Source organism: Zingiber officinale, chromosome 8A (assembly GCF_018446385.1).
Source record: "Zingiber officinale cultivar Zhangliang chromosome 8A, Zo_v1.1, whole genome shotgun sequence".
Lineage (NCBI taxonomy): Eukaryota > Viridiplantae > Streptophyta > Magnoliopsida > Zingiberales > Zingiberaceae > Zingiber > Zingiber officinale.
The window spans coordinates 43,629,882-43,649,003 of record NC_056000.1 but is presented as its reverse complement, the minus strand read 5'-3'; the positions used below and the strand labels follow the sequence as shown (position 1 = coordinate 43,649,003).

At 37.3% G+C, this 19,122-nt stretch overlaps 4 protein-coding genes across 7 annotated transcripts; all 4 read right to left on the bottom strand.

Annotated features, from left to right (window-relative positions):
- Positions 1-1,988: 1,988 nt before the first annotated feature.
- Positions 1,989-6,999, bottom strand: LOC122008720 (proline-rich receptor-like protein kinase PERK1). 2 transcript variants are annotated; one of them, XM_042564551.1, is made up of 8 exons: positions 6,598-6,715; positions 4,824-5,352; positions 4,156-4,242; positions 4,014-4,084; positions 3,784-3,860; positions 3,355-3,505; positions 3,106-3,267; positions 1,990-2,496 (listed from the first exon to the last, which is right to left on the bottom strand). In XM_042564551.1, the coding sequence occupies exons 2-8, from the start codon at positions 5,104-5,106 to the stop codon at positions 2,215-2,217; spliced, it is 1,113 nt and encodes a 370-aa protein (XP_042420485.1). In that variant the 5' UTR covers positions 5,107-5,352; positions 6,598-6,715; the 3' UTR covers positions 1,990-2,214. The 2 variants fall into 2 exon arrangements, with proteins under 2 accessions (XP_042420484.1, XP_042420485.1); XM_042564550.1 differs by having other exon boundaries at positions 1,989-2,496; positions 3,106-3,505; positions 4,824-5,378; positions 6,598-6,999.
- Positions 5,226-7,068, bottom strand: LOC122010735 (acrosin-like). The gene is made up of 2 exons (XM_042567227.1): positions 6,850-7,068; positions 5,226-5,378 (listed from the first exon to the last, which is right to left on the bottom strand). Exons 1-2 carry the CDS (start codon positions 7,066-7,068, stop codon positions 5,226-5,228), a joined length of 372 nt encoding a protein of 123 aa, XP_042423161.1.
- Positions 7,069-8,582: 1,514 nt separating this feature from the next.
- LOC122008719 (S-type anion channel SLAH2-like) lies at positions 8,583-14,248 on the bottom strand. Of its 2 annotated transcripts, none has more exons than XM_042564549.1 (6): positions 14,037-14,248; positions 11,503-11,659; positions 10,553-11,026; positions 9,678-10,448; positions 9,245-9,276; positions 8,583-9,173 (listed from the first exon to the last, which is right to left on the bottom strand). In XM_042564549.1, the coding sequence occupies exons 2-6, from the start codon at positions 11,644-11,646 to the stop codon at positions 8,807-8,809; spliced, it is 1,788 nt and encodes a 595-aa protein (XP_042420483.1). In that variant the 5' UTR covers positions 11,647-11,659; positions 14,037-14,248; the 3' UTR covers positions 8,583-8,806. The 2 variants fall into 2 exon arrangements, with proteins under 2 accessions (XP_042420483.1, XP_042420482.1); XM_042564548.1 differs by lacking the exon at positions 14,037-14,248 and adding an exon at positions 12,707-13,106.
- A 102-nt stretch (positions 14,249-14,350) lies between these two features.
- On the bottom strand, positions 14,351-18,916 carry LOC122008721 (CMP-sialic acid transporter 1-like). 2 transcript variants are annotated; one of them, XM_042564553.1, is made up of 8 exons: positions 18,817-18,916; positions 17,168-17,289; positions 16,844-17,058; positions 16,439-16,517; positions 15,924-16,093; positions 15,609-15,795; positions 15,020-15,097; positions 14,351-14,949 (listed from the first exon to the last, which is right to left on the bottom strand). In XM_042564553.1, exons 3-8 carry the CDS (start codon positions 16,999-17,001, stop codon positions 14,806-14,808), a joined length of 816 nt encoding a protein of 271 aa, XP_042420487.1. In that variant the 5' UTR covers positions 17,002-17,058; positions 17,168-17,289; positions 18,817-18,916; the 3' UTR covers positions 14,351-14,805. The 2 variants fall into 2 exon arrangements, with proteins under 2 accessions (XP_042420487.1, XP_042420486.1); XM_042564552.1 differs by having other exon boundaries at positions 17,168-17,251; positions 18,817-18,912.
- Between the last annotated feature and the right edge of the window lie 206 nt (positions 18,917-19,122).

Genomic DNA, 19,122 nt, shown 5'->3' with positions numbered 1-19,122 from the left:
TGTCCAGCGTCCTCCACCTCCATGTCTCGGATGCAAGCTATGTTCCCACGATGACACCAATATAATCCTGTCCGAAAATTGTGAAGAAAGTTGGCTGGGGATGTGGCTTCTGAGTTGACCGAGTGTAAACCTCGCTCCGCTCTACAACATAAGAAATGTTAGTGTCGGGCCAGGGAAGGGGTCCGTTGGCCCTCCGACGCTTAAGTCAGTCATCAGGAAAATGGAAGAAATCGGAGCAACAGTAAGTACCTGCATGAATAGTGAATAATGGGTATCTCCGCCGGTGCATGAACCCCTCTTTATATAGCATCCCAGTGGACGACGTGCAATCGTCTTAAAGCACGGGCACACTTCCCTAACCACCCTATGAAAGGACCTGTCAGGAAAGTATCTCTGACACTCTACCTTAACAGGGATTGCAAATCCTTGATGAGATAGTAGAAGCTTCTGTCGTACAGTCCGCCTGTTGACTATGTCTCGTTGTTAGCGGCATTATCTCCCAAAGAGATATTAAGAGATATAAAAAGGATCACATTGTTTAGCCGAGAAGGGGAGTCACTGGGCTGAAGATTCCTGCCCTGTCGACCTCAGTCAATCTTCTCCATAATCCGTTAAGCTCAGTTGATTGTTTCCGCCTGACTAGACCCGCTCTGGTCACCTTAGCGTTTCTCCACTTCCCAATGAACATATGATGTTCTAGCCGTAGTGCTCTTTGGTTGTCCGAGCGTTCTGCTCGGACAATTCACTTGTCGTTCGGACACTTCATGCCCGATCGGCAACTGCAGTAGACCTCCACTCGAACTTTTTTTGACGAATCCGTTGATTCTCTAGCATTGATCGTTCTGACTTTAACTTCCACGTTAGTTACTATCTCCGCCCTTACCAATACTTGGTGGCTCTTCTTTATCACCGTACCACATGTCAACAAGTAGGAAGATAATGACTATTTCATCTACCAATTATGAAGTTACATAACAGGAATTAATCCTATCAAAATATCAATTAATAGGTAGATCGTCTTCTCAGGCCATTCGAATTTACCGTACGCTCTAAGATCCAGCAGAGAAGAGCCTAAGTGTCTCCACAAACATAGTAATGACGCCATCAAAGTCATAGGAGCCCAACAATTACTGCAGCACACAGATATCGTACGTGTTGATCAGAAGTTCAAGGGAATAATCCTATACTTAGAAGATCAAGATTACGAGTAACCCACAAACCTGCCGGCACTGTGATCGGATAACTTAACTACGTTTAAGGTGGGCCCGGTCCGAGAACGACGAAATGGTACGTTGGCGATCAGTTATTGTTTGAGAAAATTTCAATTTGCTCCCTTTAATTTAACTTTAAACAAAATATCTTCACATTTTATCATTTCATTAGACAAATTAGATACAACCATAATAACTAAGTATTATACCAGGACTGTATAGTAGTAAGTGGCAGATGTATTCCCAAGCAATTAGGATTTAATTTCCACACAAGACGCAATTAGGATTTAATTTCCACACAAGACGCATTTACGGTGATTGAACTATTAGTGATGTTAGATTGTCACATCAAAGGCAATCATGTTTTCTAAATTTACTTGGTAGGGAGAATGTGAGATCAAACCGTCCATTCCGAAATTAACTAGCTCACAAGAACTGAATACTGGATTAAAAAAAACTAAGGTCAATTATATGATATTTCTACTCTACTGAGCTATATCCCTAATTATATTATAAGTTTTATTTAAATAAATTTTATCCTAATTTAGTATTATTACTAATCAAATTTTTTTATCTTTATCTTCCTAACGTAATTAGTATATTTGTAATAATTTTATAAGTTTTCTAAATACACATACCATTTTAAACGTGTCTTCTAAAATTTTTCATCAATAGATACAATCCTAACTTTCTCACTAATATTTTTATTTAGTATTATATACATGCGTTAGACATCTTACCTTAATATTTTCATCTCTATAACTCTCATCAATAACTGGTTTACTTAAATCAAAGTCCAACATTCAACTTTATATAACAGGATGTTTAGCGACGTCCATTCATATAAAACTAAATACCTAATTACAACAAATATGAAATTTGTATGATTAATTCCTAAATAATATGTTTATTATATACAAACTGTTTATGCTTATCGAATGGAAGAATGGTGCATGGAATTAAGATTGACTGAGCCTTCACAAATGGAGCTACAAAGTGTTTCTCACAAGCTGCTGCCGGACGAACCATAGCTGTCGTTCTTGTTGCTCGCCTCGATCTCTTGTGTCTGCTGGTTTTCACAGTTCGAAGACAATGGATTCCGGTTGTTTTCGCTGGTCCTCTGAGAGTACTCACTGCTCGCATTCTCTTGAGGTGCCAATGCCACCTTTCTAAACTTCATGTTGTCATTGTACTGGCCAGACTCGAGCTCTGAACTATTGTGAGCAGGGGTTGTTTGTTCATTTAGATCTTCGAGAACGACGTCTCCTTGCAAAGCTCGGACAATCTGATAGATTTACCATTTGATAGTGTTAGTAATGATCTTGCAGAAACAGTAGAAGCTTTTGTGATGTCGTAAATTGAAGACAGTTACTACTCATTAGACTTTACACTAACAGAATACAAATTTTTGGACTTACCACTGGATAGGATTAGTAATAATCTAGTAGAAACAGCGATAAATTTCTCGATATTGTGAAGAATGAGGTGAAAAAATATATGATAGACGACTATTACTAGACTTCAGTGAAACAGAACACTCTTACTCTTATATTTACAACTCAGGAGGAATAGTATTATCGAGTAGAAACAGCAACTAACTTCTCTAACATCACAAAGAATGAGATGAAAAAAACATTCAATAGTTGCTACACTTCAGAGAAACGAAATACACACTCTTATCGTGTAAAGACACCAGTAGTTGCTAGCTATTCAATCGACAAATCATAACAAATTCTTACCAAAAACGGAAAAGAAAAGAAGGCTAGACTTCAAATTCAAGAACAAATAATGCAAGCACATACAATTTTTTATGTTAAATGTCACAGCTCGACAAAATTCAAAGAACTTCATGGAAAATTTTCATTGAGAGATGCACGAAGCAAAGAAACAACACCTGACTCATCTTTGGGCGTCGCCGTGCTGAATGCTGCACACAAGCAGCAGCACAAGCAATCATGCAAGTCATCTCATTTGGATTAAAATCATTTCCTAGCTTTGGATCAATAAGGGAATCGTAATTGCCATCCTCAAGAGCTCCAGTGAGCAATGGTCTTGCCTGCAGGTATGAAAAAGTCAGCAGAAGCAATATCGTTATACACTTTAATATGGGGTAGGAAAAAGATTCAGTGTGAAGAACAAGTACCCATTCAACTAAACTATCGTCCAAGAACTTAGATCGGGAAGAAACAAGAGGCTGGTGCCCGGTGATTAGCTCCAGGAGCATTACACCAAATGAAAAGACATCTGATTTATCAGTGAGTTTACCTGAAGATGCATATTCAGGAGCCAAATAACTGAAATAACGAAGAAGTTACAGGTTAAAGTAGGATATAAAGGTCATGAGCAACTAAACTTTGTAGTGGGCATCACAGATTCACAAGCTTGTATTTGTTATTATGATTTAGGAGAAATCTAAAAAGTGCTACATAATCTTCAACAGTTGGAAGTAAAGAGCAGAATGTGTTCAATAATCTGATGTAAGGATCCAGCTTTCAGTAAGATATGGCTATTAGATCAAACATGAGTATTGCAAAGACCGAACATGAATTAAAGGTGTGGAACTTTAACACACCCAAAGGTTCCCATAACCCTAGTAGAAACATGAGTATTGTTATCAGAAGCAAACTTAGCAAGCCCGAAATCTGCAACCTGCACAACCAGATACGAAAAGTGAGCATTCACTAAATGCCCTTTGGAGAACAAACAAGAAGCTATCGAAAAACATACAATGCCAAATACATGAGGTCAATCATTAGGGTTTATGTCGATAAGTAGACATGATAAGCTAGACTAGGTGCTTGCCTTAGGCTCGAACTTGTAGTCAATGAGAATATTGGATGCCTTTATATCACGGTGAATAATCTTAGGGTGACCTGAAGATCAAGAATTCTTCATCATGCGCAAAAGAAACAAATTCAGTGAGGAAAAGTTATGTGTGACTCACAGTCCTCATGCAAATATGCCAGCCCTTTTGCAGAACCTAATGCAATTTTCCAACGAGCAGGCCATTCCATAGTTGGTCGACCTTTCCCTGAAAAATATTCTACCTTTAGACGAAAAGACATGGCGTCAAGATAGAAATTTAAATTAAAATGAACAAGTGCGAAACAAAATCAACTAGTGGTGGAAAAGTAGCATATAAAATATTGTCACATCTTAACATTGTTCTAAAAAGGGGAGTGCTATCACATGAAACTATGTCTCATCTTAAAAACAAAGTAGGGAATTACAATGATAAAAAAAACTAGGTCTATTATTGTATCAATAATAATATTCTTGTTGTTTGTGTCACCTGTAAAATTATGGAAATTTGTATTTTGAATTTGTTAAGCAAATCACTAAATCAAATTGTCAACATTAATAAAGTTAATAACATAGCAACCAGTAATCAATTTTTATAAGTAATAAACACTTCAATATCACCAATCCACTATTGTCATGCAAGTAAAATTGGCAATCTGGAAAAATAAAACACTTGGAGGATTTGCTTTAACAAAGATTCCACTGTTTTATCGATTAGATTTTAAAATGGTTTATGCTACAAACGATGAAACAGTAGTTGTACTCGAAACAATAGGATATGATTAAAAATTTGAAACTCCAGTGGCTTACCGTGCAGATGAAAATCCAGAGTATTGTTAGGAACATATTCATAAACAAGCAGCCTCTTGCCACCAGAGATGCAATATCCAACCAGTGAAACAAGATGCCTGTGATGAACCCGAGTTATTATCTCAACCTCAGCCTGGAATTCACGCTCACCCTGTCCACTTCCAATTTTCAACTGTTTAATCGCAACTTCCTTGCCATTGGCAAGTACTCCTCTGTGTACATAACCAAAACCACCTTGCCCAAGGAGATTTGCATCAGAGAAACCATCTGTTGCCATAGCCATCTCTTCATAAGTGAAGGTACATCTTGAGAAGCTTAGAGAAACATCAGGAGATGGAGATGCAAGTGGTACATCAGACCCAGAATAGTTGGACCCAGAACCTCCAGTGCTGCCGATCTTATTCAGAGGTGGAGTCGGAAGAGGACCAGGTGAGTGTGGAGGAAGCAAACAAACTGTTGGTAGAGGAGGAGGAGGTCGAGGAGGCACTTTGACACCATGATCTTGTAGAGATGAAGCATGGTTTTGTTTCTGCAAATATGCACCATACCAGTCATCTGAAAAACCAACACACTCAAACAGTTCAAGATCTTGATTGATACAAATTCCACAATGCAACTAAAAAGATACTCCAAAGCAATGACTAAACATTAATGACTACAGTTCTCCTCAACAAAAATAGTAAGAATGCCAATTATAACTCCAGATATGCAACTGAATGAAGTTAGCACCTGTGAAATGTGAATCTTAGTTGCTAAAGTAGACAGAAATCGTTCGGCTCTTACATTAACTTAATACCTTCAATAATACACATCCTCAATAAACTTTTCCACTGCTGTTATGCAACAACATGATGGAGGAAATTCTACACCACCCTATATTGCTTAGCTATGGCAAGTTTAATTGAGTCTCACGTGAGTTCAAGAATTCATCCTCCGAAACATAGAAACGACAGCTTAGAATGTTCATCAAGGATTCAAGATTCCTCCACCAAAGGAGGAGATAACAGATTTGTGGAATCAATGGTGAAACACGTTGATGCATTATATCTTCTGTATTTCTAATGCTTCACTGACTTGAAACATAACCTTTGGTAGTTATCCAAGAAACTTGTTACCCTCTCATCTAATTTTCTCTCCATGTCTCTGTCACAAGACTAGTAATAAGTTTGGTGAGGTTTCTCTATCTGATTTGGTTGACAATATACCAGAATCCATCAGCTGTTGCAAAATTCAAATTTAAAGTCATATGCATCAACCATTCTCACAAAAAGACAGCTTGGAATACATCTTGCAGTTGCTTAGGCCATAAGACTTAGACCGGACTTTTGTTCTATTCTGTTTATATATTTTTCTTTTTCACCAACAACTAGATCTCATGGATATGCACAAAAATCCTGAATTCCCAATGACGATCTGAATCTCCGTCTCTCACATAAAATTCTTAGTTTCATTGGACAACAATCTACCTACCAACTAACAAGTTATACATCATATGTACATATTCCCCTGTTTAAATGGTAAGGGAAACTACAGAGAAAGAAATTTTCTTACAGTAAAACCTAACAAAATAAAAAACAGTTCTAAAATAAAGATGATAGAAGATAGATTTATGGAAGAACAGTGAAGCAGAACCAATCTAGATTTCAGTGTTTTTCGCTTGAGATTATTCATCTATATGTAATGTTAGAATTTTAAAAAAAAACAATTTTTTTCAGAAATTAGTGTCGAATTAACATGGTCGGACGTTTTCTTGCAGGAGTAGACGGAAGCGAACCTTCGTAGTAATGGGCCGGGTGGTGCGGGGACAGTAGCGGCGGCAGGCGCTTCTTTTTCCGACAATAAACGCATAGGAAGCTCAGAAGAAATAGGATAAGTACACCTCCAACCGCGACTCCGACCACGACCGGCGTCGGTACCAAGCTCGACGACGAGTGCGGCGGTGGCGAGCGCGGAGACGGAGGAGGGTGCGGTCTCGGCGACGGAGGAGACGGAGTCACACGCGGCGATGGAGGCGAAGGAGATCGACCAGCTGGAGGAGGCGGATTCGAAGACGGATGAGGAGGAGGGGCGGGCGGGCTGGAAGGCTGCGGGGAGGCCGCAGGCTGAGAATCGGGAATGGTGGGGGTGGGGGTGGAGAGGGCGACGCCGGAGGCGGAGAGGTGGGAATCGGAGACGATGGATCAGGCGGTGCAGCCGCCGGCGAGGGGGAGGAGGCCGGCGGCGGCGGCGAGGAGGAAGTGGACATGGCGCTGTGGCGCCTTCTCCTCGTCTTTAGTCTCGATGCGTCCTTTTTTTCTCGAGTGCATGCGATCACTTCCGACGCAGCGAAACAGAAATAAAAGTTAGCTCTCTGACTCCGTCCACAGTCCACCGTTGAAAAGTTGAATCGCTCTGGGAATCTTTGCTTACGTTGAGCAGATGATGAGACATACAACATATTCTGTGTCTGGAAGATAACATCAGATCCTACCAAATCGAATAGGGCCCTCGTAGCCTACTCTGTTGACTTCATTTCGTCATAACATTAAGAACCGGCCGAACCCTTCCGGTTCAATCCGATCTCATTTGTTTTAAAATTCCAATTCAACCCCATTTTTGGACTGTAATTATCGTAATGTTTATGAACAAGATCTCCATTTTATATGTTTTATGTATAGATTATTATTGTCTTCCTCAGACGGTGCAGGTTAAGGTATTGAGTATTGTAACATGTGATTTTGAAATCGAAATTTAATAATGTATGTATGTTTTGACCATTTATATTAATGACTTGATGGGGATATTAGGTTTTAATAAATATAAAATATTTGATATTTGAGTATTTAAGAACAGAAAAAACTGCCCTGACCACTGACCACTCACAGTAAGTGATATCATCTTTTCTTTCCATACATTAAAAAAAAAAGTAATATGTTATTTTTTAAATATTATTTTATAAATGAAGTTTTGTTCGGTTTAGGAGTCCATCTATAAATTTTCTCGAAGAACATTAATAATAATAATAATTATTACTATTATTATTAAAGTTGAAATCGTATGCTTAGAAATGAATTAGCTTCGAGAATAAATGTTTGACAATTTTTGCAATTATGCATGAAAGATTGGAATTTTTTTATTATTTCTTCAGTTTTAAGATGTTGAAAAAAAAAAGGCCCCTCCTTTGTTTGTTCGTGAAGAAATGAAGTCAACGCTCCATGCAAAACCGAAATGCGAAACAAATAGAAAATCAACTCAAAGAATTACGGGCAAAACTTAAAACAACATCCCAAAATTAAGAGAAACATATGAGCGCTTTTTAAAAAAAGTATATAAATAAATAGACTTTTTTTCATGATTTTATTTTTAAAATGTCCTTTCATCTAGTATTACAATATATTTAATGTAGTTTAGGATTTAAGATTTACATAAAAATTACCGTATAAAAATCATCTAGTAGATAATATAATGTATTTAAAATGAGTTTAGGATTATAACATCTACAAATAATTTATACAATTATTTTAAAATGATTTTAATAACGTTTAAAACTAATTTTTTTGAAAAAAAAAAGTTCTATGATTTATAAAATTTAAGATGCCCTTTTAATTTTCCTTAAAAATTAAATCAAAAATATAAATTAATAACTGAATTAACCATATTAATGGTTAGGATGAAATGATAAGATTTAGAAACATAGACCACTTTGATAGTTTTATTAATTTTTTAAAAATATTTTTTAAAATACTAAAATTCCTCTATTCCTAAATATTAAAATCTCTTTTATTCATAATAATCAACTAATTACAAATAGAGCTCACAATAAAAAGCATATCAACTTTTGATCATATTCCATATTTTACGATCTTCATCCCCTGTTCGTATCACAGTAAACAAAGTTACCGCAACTCACGAGCTAGTTGAACAATACGATATTCGGGTCTGATCGCATGTCAAAGATATCATTCATCACCATAATGCTTAAGGTCAACTCATTCATGTTTTGTTCAAACAAGCGTAGGCCCTTTTGGTTCGCTTGATAGCGTTCCAGTATGATCTCCATTACTCGCAGATTGACAAGCTCCATTGTCGCTAGCATTTGCGCTCGATGTTTGTATAGGCAAATCCATTTTGTTCGGGTTTATCTTGCTTCCGGAAATGGCAATGGCAATGTCGTTTGGGAAAAGGTCGCGAAGCACAAATGCATGAACCATAGTCGAAGTTAGAAGAGATGCCACAGTTATGACGGATATGGCTGTGAGTGCAATTGATAAAATCCGAGTGAATATGTTTGTGACTTCGACCGAGTATCGAATTGTAGCAATAGAGGCACCCGTCATTGGAAAAGTGTACGCCCACCAAGCAAGTGAGAACCTAAATGATTGGTTGGGAATAAGAACAGCAAAGTAGCAAAAACGACAACTAAGGTGGAGAGCGAGTAGTACCTAAAACCGCGAAAGAAGTTAATGCGAACAGCCTGCAAAGGTGAACAACAAGATATTAGATGGAAGCAAAAGTAGAAACTACAACTTATATTGTGTTTGCTTGACAGGAGTAGGAAAGAAAAGAAAGGTAAAAAAAACTAGGATCACTAATTTCTCTTGTTTACTAGAAAATAGAGAGGAAGCAATTCATTGCTGCCTGATTTCTCTACCTCAAATTTCTCTCTAATCGGGCAGAAATAGATGTACATGAGTTTTGAGTATTTAATAAACACAAATGAGTAATTAATATTGCCTCTTTCTTTTAGATTCTAAGTAAACAAGAAGAAAGAATAGAGTGAAAGTAAGATACTAAAATCCTTTTCTTTTCTCCTTCTGATTCTCCAAGTAAACACAACATAGGACAAAAATAAGTTGATCTGTGAGAGAGACTTACAAGAGAAGCATATAGGAAGAGTGCAATGAAGTAAGCAATCCTCGAACCAAATCCAAACTCCCCAGTTATTTTGGCCCATGCCATGCTAGCAACACTAGGGGCTGCTACAAACAGAAAGAAAACCGGATGAAGATCCTTGGGTAGCGTTTCATTTGTTGGAAGCCTCTGGTAAAGAGTCACAAAGAGTACACAATAATGAGCCAGCCCGACTGCAAAGAAGAAGATAGGCCCTTCTTTAAGCCCCATAGAGGCACCAAGCAAAGCGCCTACAAAATTTCCCACGATCGACAGGTGGTTCGATGGATTTGCAACTTTTGATAACCTTCGTCGCCCTCCAGACATCCATTGGCCATATATTTTAAGCTCGAGTAGGAAAATTGGACCCATTAACACATACCATAGAGCTGCATGAAGCTTGATACCAATTGAAGACGGTATACCAATGGCTAAGAAGAGACAAGATATCCATGGAGCAAAGAAGAAGTTAACTCGGATGGGATGATAGTACTCGCGAAGGACAGCCTCAAAGTATAAAATGATCTTCAGAATATAGATAGATGAAATGATGCCTAGTAACGCAAGTGAAAGACACCACAGAACAAGGTTGACGGTCAGACCAAAATGAAGAAAACTTGTGGATGATGATGTAGCCAATGTCTTCCACAGGATAGCTTGGCTACTAACGCCAAGGCATATACCGAAGGAGGACACAGGAAAGCGGAGAAGAAAAGGCCACTTTTTATCTTCAGGAAGAACCAACACCTCTGATGCCTGCAAAATATCAATGGTATGCCACTCATCTAAGAATTGCATTGATGCAGATAAAATGTTACAGCTCCTAATCTTCTGTTCACAGTGACAAGTACAAAACATACCTTTAGCTTGTCAAGTTCAGGTCCTTCCAATGCATCAAAGAAGCGGTGTGCAGGCACAACCTCTCGTTTAGTATTCTTTGTCAAATTTTCTATCTCAGGTTCTGGTGGCTTACCGCGTAGGTTAGATATCTGCTTTTCAAATTTTCCAGACCAAGTCTTGAAAGAATCATATCGTTTGTCCTTAAATTTATTGTTCTCAGTTAGGACATCGGGAGTAGCTATAATGTAGGACCTTCCAACTGACATCGGTTGAGAGTGAAACTTGCCTTCCGTTTTTTGACGCACACAAGAGTTAGCAGTCACATGATTTTTTAGCTCGCCATACGAATGTTCTGCCCGAAACACTGTAGGTGATGAAGGCATGCTGATTGAAATGGAATGTGCATGAGAAAGCCCACCCGTTTGATGTTGTGAAGTCGGTAAGACCACACTATCCGGTCGTTCTTGTATGTCATCTACAATAACTTCTGGCACCTAAAATGTGGAAACAGCCAACAGAAATGTCTTTTAACTAGAATGAAAAAATAATGGTTGAAATCAACTAACCTATGGGCAAAGTATTCACATGTAAAAAACATTGAATTCTTAAATTTTGAGACGATTAATTAAATGAGCATCAGTGAATAGAACCACAAGGATGACTAACAAACAAATAGAGACCAAAAGTTATTTAAGACATCTAAACAACACTACGATAGTCTTGCATAGAACTCAATCGAGATACATGTAGTTTATCCCAAATAATTGAGATTAGTGACCTAGCAATATGATTGTTAGGGTTGATCTAATGTATTTTCTGTTATTGTATAAACTACAAAGTATATTTTCAAGTGGGGTGAATTAATCCCGCTCATGTTAAAGTGGCTACATTCCTATTTGAGGCTAACATAGATTGGTTACGCTGATTATTGGTAGATAGAAACTAGCAAGCAAAAGAGTACATGACTTACTTCAAAATGTGCAGTGTCACTTCGAGGACTTGGAGTTGTATCAAACCCAGAAATCGAATTAGATGCAATGTACTTGAAAATAGATGGAAGCCTCTCAGAATCAGAACTCTCCTTTGTGGAGCTTAGGTTTTCTTTACCATCCATATAATCTTGAAACCTACACACAAAAGGGGGGCACCTATGAGTATCAGAAAAACAAAAGTCGGTGAACAAAGATCGCTAAAGTATACGAACATATATACATAAGCATGAATGAAGGCTATTTACAAAATTCAGTTACAACTTGAGAATGTTGCAAAAACACAGCATATAACACAAGCTGCTGGTAGTTACTTCTGTTCACAGTACTACAGATTCAGTTATGGCACTAATTACAAGTATTCTGAATTCATCTCCCACAGAGAAGTAACAGCTAAATAAGCTGTTCCAGTTAGACTTTCCATTGCTCAAAGCCTCAAAATGATCTCACAACTGTTCATCTATAGAATATAAATCCAAACTTGGGCAAAGGAATTAAAAGAGAAAGTTATGACAATAGATATGGAAGAAGTCCATTCTAACCAACTCTCGACAATGAAATTTGCACTCCGAGAGTTCAAAAAACACTTATTGCAATAATGTGTGTCCTTTTGTTGCTACTTCACTAACGAAAAACAAGTGAACTGCTGTTTCTTCACTAGCCAAATTATCTTCAGTGAAAATGGACAGTAGGGGTTAGGAAAAAAAATCTTCCTCAGAATTAATTGATCTTTTTTATTTTATTTTATTGACCTAGTGTATGTAAGATTGCCAAACAATACAAGTAAGCCTGTCTAAAATCCAAGAGAATGAGATGATTGGATATGTTACAGAAAACAGCCATTAGCATTCTGTTTAGTCAAATATCTAACTCTCATGGATCAAAATGTATAATTGACAAAAAAAATAATAATAATCTAACTAAGATTCTTTACATGCGATTTGCTCTATTCATCTAGTGGTAAGGGACAAACTAACTGCACTGATTCAGCCATTCAGGTAACTATGCATCAACAAAATCTAGCAAGTGAATGCCCTCCAATAACTCTCATTATCAATAGCCAAACTAGTCAAGAACAACGACTTTGAAAAGGATGGATCCTCCTGAACTGCAAAATGTGATTTTATATCGACGCATCGGAGGAGAAAACCTAATGCGAGAGCGAAGCGGAATCAGTATAGATACCTTCACTAGAAAAGGGTTTCTTGTTCCTACTCTGAAAATGAACCTCCTACTATCTAATGGCGCCGAAGAGCGACCGATTTCGCGGACGGGAAGCTTCCGCCGCGAGCGGAGGGGATCCTTCGCTCTTCGGGAAGAATGCAGACTGCCAGAGAGATTTTTTGCCACCGCGCTGCTCCATTGCTTTTTTTTTTTTTTTTTTTGCGATGGAAACAGATCCCGTGAGATGCTTCGTTCCAGCGAAAAAAAAGGAGCGCCCAAATCTGGCGCTCGTCGTCGCGGGGATCCCCAGCTCGAAGGCCTCGATTGCAACACGGCGACAACGAGACGAGTCGAGAAACGCGCGATCGGCGCTACAGGGGACCACGAAACAGTCTGACCGGTTTCATAAAACGAACGGTCCAGATTTCCAAAAATGTGCGTCGCACGGCCGAGATCTCTCGACGTGTCCATCTCGGCTGCCGCAAATCTGTCGTGCCAGCTGTGGCGATGATTCTGGCTGACCGCTGCGAAATTTTCAAGTAGCTCTTTAAAGCTATATTTATTTTCAAAATGTTCCTCAATTCACTCAAAAAGGATGATTATGTTACCAAACTACTCGTAAAAATATTTTTTAAAAAATATATATATTTTGATAACGTGTTAATGATAAGGGAAGAAAAGATAAGAATTTGAAAAATATTAAGAATATTTTGATAATTTTAAAACTTGCAAGAAATTCTTTTAAAAAAAAGAGAGAGAAAATATTATGGTTCTGTTCCATATATATATATATATATACTATTTTTTTCCAGATAGTTTTTAGTGTTCTTTGCGAAATTACAACAAAGGATCCAAACACGAAAATTCTAAGAAAGTGGGCAAATAGAAACTAAAGAAACAGAAGTGGTACTTAAGTTCTGTCCCTCAAATTAATTCCTTTTTTATTTCCAATCTGTATATTCTTTCTGAGATCAAATAATCAATCATTTACTATAAAAATTATGAAAAAAAAACTTAAAATTTCAAGATGTTTTTTTATCTAAATTCTAGTCTCAAGAGAGTACAGTGGTAAAGGAAAAAAAAATCTAAAAACAGGTTAGGTTTTTCTTTTTAAAAAAAAAATCTCTAAAATGATAGAAATATAGCACTGAACCATCATTTCATCTGCTGAAGAACAAATGAAAATAATAAAATTAATGAAACTGAGACATGAAATCCTACACAAGAGCCTTTCTAACTGAACATATGCCTTTTTAAGTCAATAAAACCTACTTTTTCATTAAAAAAAAATGAAAGCATAATAGAAAAAGATTGAAGCAAAAACATTACTGAACTGAAAATAATGACTCACCAGAACTGCACTCAGAAACCCCTCCTATGCTCTCTTCTCCAGGAACAGGAAGCAAATCTATCACTCCAATGTATTTATACACCAGTGAACATGAATATCTAGGAGCAAATTAATTAAATATGATCTGAAGAAGAGATTGAGACAGATAAGATCATGCAGACATCTGAAATGACAGTTCAAGAACAGAATGCGTATATAATGACATGAACGCACTAACTTTTTGTAAAAATATTAAGCTGCTATTAGTTTGATGTGGCACAGGAAACTATTATATTAAGATATCTGAAACCTCAAATTATGCATGAATCACAGGGTCATAGAGTGGGTGCGTCCTAAACATTAATTAATAAATGAAGGCATAGTAGATGAACAAACACGCTAGATATAGCTGTGGCACACACAAGTAACAGCTGTCTCATCACTCTTGTTCTTCCCTATTATGAAGTATTTTTCCTTGTATACTTCATGATTCTATCTGTTCTGCTCAAAGAGAGAGGCAAGAACTTGGTGTTGTCAGGGATCCTAAATTTGAAAGAAAAGCTCAGATTTACATTAGCAATCTTTTTTTGTGAAAGAATAGTTTGATACAATTTTGGAAACATTGATACATATCATGCTCCAGTACTGGAAGTTGCTTGTCCAGTGTTGATGCACAAATCTAACAGCCGTCTGAATTGCAACAGCAAACAAGCTTTGGACAAATTTATATATCTTTCCGCACCTTGTTTGTATGACAGAACTGAATACTCGAGTCCATTTATTGATAGAATCATGACTCAACCCTTCGTTCGATGGCAATTTCCTTTAGGTTATCTGTGGCCATCTTTGCAGTTACTGGTAAATCAACGAGCATGTGAGGAGGGGCAAAGTACATGTGCAGTGAGATCATGCAGATTATAATGCCCAAGAAAAGCTGCAAGATAAAGTCATAATATTATGTGAATGCTTGGGTGATTTGTTTCTTTTTTAGATCACATAATTACCTGCAAAGTAAGCTTGAGACCGAAAAGAAATATGGATAGGAGCATCGTGAGTAACATCGCCATGGAAGTTGAATACACCTGGAGGTTGAGAAAATTCCAAGAATCATTAGCAGATTACAACTTGTTGCCAGTATAAGATGAACCAATGTTGATTGGTGTACAAGAAAGAGGATGAAATTTTCTCCGGATAGGACACAGAAATATTAACATGAATATACGATTGGAATAACTTCCCAAGTTATGGCACCCTGATTTGGAAGTTCTCAATGACCCTGCAGCTAAAACTCTTAAGTCGACTGATTGCAGATTTTTTTTTAAAAAAAAAAGTGTAGCAAGAAAGGGTAATAGATTTTCTCAATCAGAAAAACAAGATAAGTACCTAAAAAACAAAGTAGATCAGGAACATCACATCAAATATCATAATAATCCATAAAACCGTGTTATACTTTTGCAGTGCAGACGTTAAAAATCCTCATTTAAATTTCCCAATTATCAAAGGTTCTTAATCAATATGCCTACTTTATGCATGTCTTGATTTGGGCATTTAATTAATCACGTTAAAGTCATAGAAGAAAGGCAAAATACAAACCTTTACAATATTGTCTGCATATTTCATCAACCATGAAACTAATAATCCAGAAGATCCTAGGTTCAATACAACTAGCCATGTTGTGACAGTGTATCCATTAAGAAGGCGTTGCCACCATGGTCCGTTCTCAAACTCAACTCTAAAATCATCAACTATAAGACGTGCCATGTTAAAGATCGCACCAAACCTGACAATAAAACATTATGCATGACTTATTCCATGTATTTCCTGATTCTAGTTCTTACGAAAGTTGAGTAGCGAATGCAAATGCCCTCAAAAAAGCAGAAATTACAAAAGGGTATTTAAGGTGCATACGTATATAACTGGACATTCTGCCAGTAAAGGCTGTCATTGTTCTTCTTCATCAGGTATTCTGTGTAAACACCTGCTAGTGCAGAGAGACAGGCCGACAAGAGTCCCAACATGTAACCTTGTATAGGTGCTGAAAATAGTGAGTCACAAGATGCCTCTCCACAACCTTTCACCTGCATTGTGTTAGAAATTTTAGAAATATAACTGCAATTACTTGGTAGTTTAGCAGGTTGCGGTACCAGAATCAGGTAGTGAGAACTTAATTCATTCATCATTCACCGAGTTGGACTTTCTAATGATGTTCTTTATCAAGAACATTTAACAACCAAAATCTGTAAACAGAAAATGCAATAACTCACAATATCATTCCAGCTAAATGTCACAGGACATGCATACAAATCAAATAATTGGCCACTAAATTTAAAAGAAAGCCATAAATATCAAAAGATTAGAGTTGAGACTAAGAGAGAAAACGTCAAAACCAAGGAAACAATAGATCCCTAGAATGAAGAAACAACCTGGCTGGTAGTTGTTCCTATAGTTAGCAGAACAATTGCCATCCACTGAAGAGTAGTCAACTTTCTCTTCAAAAAAAACCTGCTCATCAAAAGGAAAGGAATTCATAGTTATAAGCCATCAATGCATAAGTAATAAATATAAACATAAGAAAGAGGATTGAGCAGACACCTTAGAACAAGTGCATTCTCATTTCATGTGCAACAATACCTAATACCTATACTACTACAAAGGACAGAACTAATAAGCAATGAAAATATTCATTTAAAGTATCAAGCCCTAATAAGTGAGCCGCTTTTATTTCTCCAAATTAAGATTCTAGAAGCGCTAAGTTATTGTACATTAGGATGGGACACCATGCTGCAATTGAAATTGGATAGGGCACAATGCACAGCCTGGACCAGTACCTGAATAAGATGCCAGTTGTGACAATTTTCAGATTGCCCATTATCTGATATGTCGATGGATCCACATAAGTCAAGGTGGCAAACTGGACATTGTTGTGAATGAGATATATAATAGAAGGAATTGGAAACAAACGGATGCTCTTCCATTCCATATTCATCCTTGGTGGTGAAGATGACTGGCTCTCCTTCCAAAGGAAAAAGCTAGACACCACGAGCTGATATTTGCAAGAAGACATATGGGTTAGAAATACTAAAGCGCCCTTATGACAATTTTCAAACATGGGAAGTTAAAATAGAAGGCCTGGAAGGATTGTACAGATCTACCTTGAAAACTTCTGCAAGAAATGGAATGGTAGCATAGTCATAACTGTACTTTCCATTGCTTTGGGATAGCGTAGTCAAAATTCCCTGGAATGCAAGCAGAGATTCTGGCAATTATTTCTTCTCTGCCATTAGTTATGTGGAGTTCTAAGTTTCTTAATACTGGTGTAATTTCATTAAAGTATGGCCAAAACATTTACAAACCCTAACAATGATGAAATCATGCATGATGCTCCCTATATACAAAAGTTCAAATACAAAAAATAAGCTTAAGAACCCAAAAATACGATTAAACTAAATTGTCAATTCTTTAAAGTTCAGAAAGACAACAATATGTATATCCATATTAATAATACATGGGTATTAAACTATAAAACAAGTATTGTGTTCATCAAAATACTTTACTAGCTATGATGAAGATGAGAATGAATAATCAATTTTCTAAGCAACTAGCGTGTGAGATTTGGAATAAATCAATATGACATAGGAATATAGAGTAGGAAACATTGAAGTAGAACAAGTACAGCGGCAATATGACACTATAGCACTCTTTAGCTAGTCTCTGAGCCAGGGCAAATATAGTGGCAATATGGCACTCTGTAGCTATTCTCTGTGACGTGAACAACCATTTGGGAGGGGAACAACCTGTTAATATAAGCACACATTGACGCACCTCATTTGTTATGAGTAACTATTGGTGTGGAGCATTCTTGAGACACCCATCATAACACAAACATAGGAGTTTGGCACTAATAATATGCTGAAGAGGGGCACGCTCATTCCATCCTAAAACGACAACATATGGGAGGGCAATGCCCTTCAACTGAAGCGCACTGCCAAATACCATAGTCGGTTATGTTGCATGGATTCATCTTGTACTCAGTCAAGCCATCTAAATTAGCTTTCAAACAAACTCCATCATTATGGCATCCTCTGATTAGGCATTTCATGGATAGCCCTTCATTTTTCAAAGCTAAATGCTTAAGAAGGATATATTTCATATTTTCCTATATGGTTGATTGCTAAACTAGTGTGCATAAAGAGACTATTTTCCTGAATGCGTTTAAAAGTGAAAGACACTTTAGACATCCTATGATCTACACAGAGAAAAGCACAAGACTTTACTGAAAATTGTTCACTAAAAATGGAAGCAAGTCCCTCTAAGATGTCATGATCAACAAAAAAACACTCAGCGTCACTGAGCCTCGAAACATTCCATTTGTTAAAAGAAAGGAAAAAAAAGTAGACATCAGCGCAACTGTTACGGAGTCTTCATTCCCAGATCTCCGAAGCCCAATTACCACTTGCAAGCAACTTCATTGTCTCCTTGTGCGAAGTTTGACACAGATTGTTGCCAACAACAGCAAAAAGTGTGCCAAATTTACCATACCAAACCAAAAGAGAGAAAAACGAAACCAAGTAAAACAATTTCAGCATTTTAAATCTCACTGCATAAGAGAACATCGCACAATCAATCACGAAATAAATCCACTAAAATCTTTTTTCCGCATCGTACACAAACAACCATGTCAATCTTTCTTCAGTAATTTACAGTGTAAACCTACGAAACGAGCAAGAAAATCAAAGAGATCAAGAGATCGGAGGAGGAGAAGGATGCGGAGATTCGAATTTGAGGTTGCCGAATATCTAACCTGTGAACTCGTTAGGAGAGTGAGAAGAGCCGCAACGAAATACCAGCGCATCACCGCCTCTCCTCGCTTCCCCTCTTCCTCTTGAAAAAAAAAACAGTCCGTAAACAGAGGGTTAAGCGTGTAAATATATAACGTGTTACGAATGATGGCCGTTTTAAAGGGAATATAACGGGTCAAAATTTCGGGGTTGCGGCTGATCCGGCCAGCGAACTCTGAGCCCGGTTTCATCTGGCGACCGGTATTAGCCGGTACCTGTTGTGACTTTACGAACCGTTTAATTTAAATGAGTATATATACAAATTCATT